Source organism: Penaeus monodon, chromosome 16 (assembly GCF_015228065.2).
Source record: "Penaeus monodon isolate SGIC_2016 chromosome 16, NSTDA_Pmon_1, whole genome shotgun sequence".
In the NCBI taxonomy this organism is placed as follows: domain Eukaryota; kingdom Metazoa; phylum Arthropoda; class Malacostraca; order Decapoda; family Penaeidae; genus Penaeus; species Penaeus monodon.
In genome coordinates this window covers 4,884,733-4,887,232 of record NC_051401.1, presented here as the reverse complement: position 1 = coordinate 4,887,232, position 2,500 = coordinate 4,884,733, and the positions used below count along the sequence as shown (strand labels likewise).

Genomic DNA, 2,500 nt, shown 5'->3' with positions numbered 1-2,500 from the left:
ATTATTTTATTATCATCGTTATCATTACTATGTAAATAATATAAATTTAGATATAATGATATAGCATGGTAGGAAAGTGGAATTCAAACAAGTAACTTTTGCAAATATAGTAAAATAATTGTTTTTTAGAACAATTATGTTACACCCCCATAATTTTAGTATCTGTTGTGGCATTGGGTGCAAGCTTTTTAAAACTTAATAACCATAGTAATCACGTCATATCTCGTACACGTCAACAGCTCAATGGGGATAAAGACGCTCTGTGTGTGTGAGACTTCGGGTTTGGTTCAAGCGGTACGACACTCTGACTCGATGGATTTTCGTACGCCCGGCAGCGACGTTGCTCCGCTCACGAGACTTGAAATAATTGCAAATAAAATCTATGAGCAACAGGAAATCGAGGCTGATGATAATTAAGTAATATAAAAGTACAATTTACGTTTGTAATTTTCGATTTTTTTAATCTAATGACCGGATGTCAAGTGAGATAAGAGAGATAACTAAACACTTGACAGCAGATCAAGCAGTCAAGGATATACCACGAGAGAGAGAGAGAGAGAGAGAGAGAGAGAGAGAGAGAGAGAGAGAGAGGAGAGAGAGAGAGAGAGAGAGAGAGAGAGAGAGAGAGAGAGAGTCGGGTGGAAAGAAGGGGAGAGAGCTGTAGAGAAAGAAAGGGATAGAGAGAAAAAAAAATTAATATGTGTGTATCCTCGTTGCCGGACACACATACGTCCTTTATATATATATATATATATATATATATATATATATATATATATATATATATATATATATATATATTTTTTTTTTTTTTTTTTTTTTTTTTTAATGTTTATTCCCTAGAGTTTGTGTGCATGCGAGTGTTGTCAATTATCTAATCAAATACTGTTATCATTGGTCCTGTGTCGTTATCGACTGCTGTGAAGGGCGCTCATCACAGGGCATCGTATGTCATTTGTTTTCAAGTTGCGATAAAACGGAAATATTCTTCTTCTTCTTCTTCTTTATTCGTTGTTCATTTTTTTCGTTAAGTTTATTTTATTTATTTCTTTTTTCTTTTAAACAGTTACATTTTACTTAATTGTCAATTTAATATTTTTTCTGGTAATTTACACACACACACACACACACACACACACACAACACACACACACACACACACACACACACACACACACATACTTTTCTTCTTCATTTCTTTTCTTTTCTTTTATTCTATTTTATTTGCCATTAGACACTCATATTGCTATATATGGTATTATGTATTTTTTAAAATCTATTCTTTATATGATCAATATTAGTGCAGACATCTCGGCTATATTAGAAAATTATGAATTATTCATATAGAGATATCATCAATTATTACAAATTATTCCTAACTATTTATTGGCAACTGTAGGCTTCTTACTTAATAAACTTTTTTTTATATTTTGTTTTTGAATTTATAGAATAAGTCCTTCAAATTTATGTGTTTTTTCTCAGTTCTTTACAAGGCAATAAATCCAGTTAAGGTTAATATAATTTTTCTTATTTATGTCTTTGTTTCGTTTCCTTCTGTTCTTCCCTATTACTTTTTTTCTGGTTCTTCTTTCATTCTTTTTTTCCGATTTTCATTATTTCTCTTTTCTCTATTTTGTTTCTTTTTTGTTTCTTCCCTTCTTCTTTTTTTCGGGTTCTTCCTTATTTCTCTTTTCTTATTTTTTTTTTCTCTTATATATATATATATTTTTTTTTCTATTTCTATTGATGCCAATTCTTCAATATTTCTTCATTTCTTACCCCTTTCTTTTACTGGATTCTTCCTAGTTCTCTTTTATCTAAATCTTATTTTTCTTCCTCTCTATTTCTCTTTCTCTTCTCCCAAATTTCTCCCACCTTTTCTTTTGTGTGATTCTTCCTCTATTTATCTTTTCTCTCTCTCTCCCTTCCCTCTATTTCTTCCCCGTTCCCTTTCTCCCTCGTGATATCTGCCACACTAACAACCCTTTTTTTGCCCTCAGTCATCTGCCTTGAGGGGACAGCCGATGTCCTCCCTTGGCATCGAAGTCACGAAGTCCCTGGGCATGGGCACCGAAGTCACGGCTATTCTCCTGGCATCCGAAGTCCCTCTCCTTGGCGTGGACATCGCAGTTACAGTTCCCCCGGAGAACACGGCCGTTTAAGTTACGGTTCTACGAGTCATGGGCACTTGGGCAGTTCTTCTTCCTCTTCTGCGCCTGTTTATGGGCAGCGAATTAACATTTCTCCTCCTTGGCACCCGGGTCACAATTCGCAACATGAGCAAGTGCATCCTCCTGTCGATAGGATTACTTCAGGTACCCCAGCAGGAGTTCCCCAGCGCAATGCCACAGGCCAGGGCAAGCTCAGTTCTCTCTTGCTGCTGGGAGGAAAAGGCTCAGATGCCCACGGTGCTCACAAGGCCCTAGGAAAACACAAATCCCATGTTATTGACTTACTGCCAGACAGACGCGGCTATTCGGGGTCACCACATGGGTTTGAC

At 36.1% G+C, this 2,500-nt stretch overlaps 1 protein-coding gene across 1 annotated transcript in view; it reads left to right on the top strand.

Annotated features, from left to right (window-relative positions):
- LOC119582920 (cation channel sperm-associated protein 1-like) overlaps positions 1-2,500 on the top strand; it is a 6,977-nt gene that overhangs the window by 1,986 nt on the left and 2,491 nt on the right. Inside the window, exon 2 of the mRNA XM_037931431.1 lies at positions 2,001-2,500. This exon is cut by the window's right edge and continues 486 nt beyond it. Within this exon, the coding sequence (XP_037787359.1) occupies positions 2,001-2,500 (500 nt within the window). The remainder of the gene's footprint in view (positions 1-2,000) is intronic.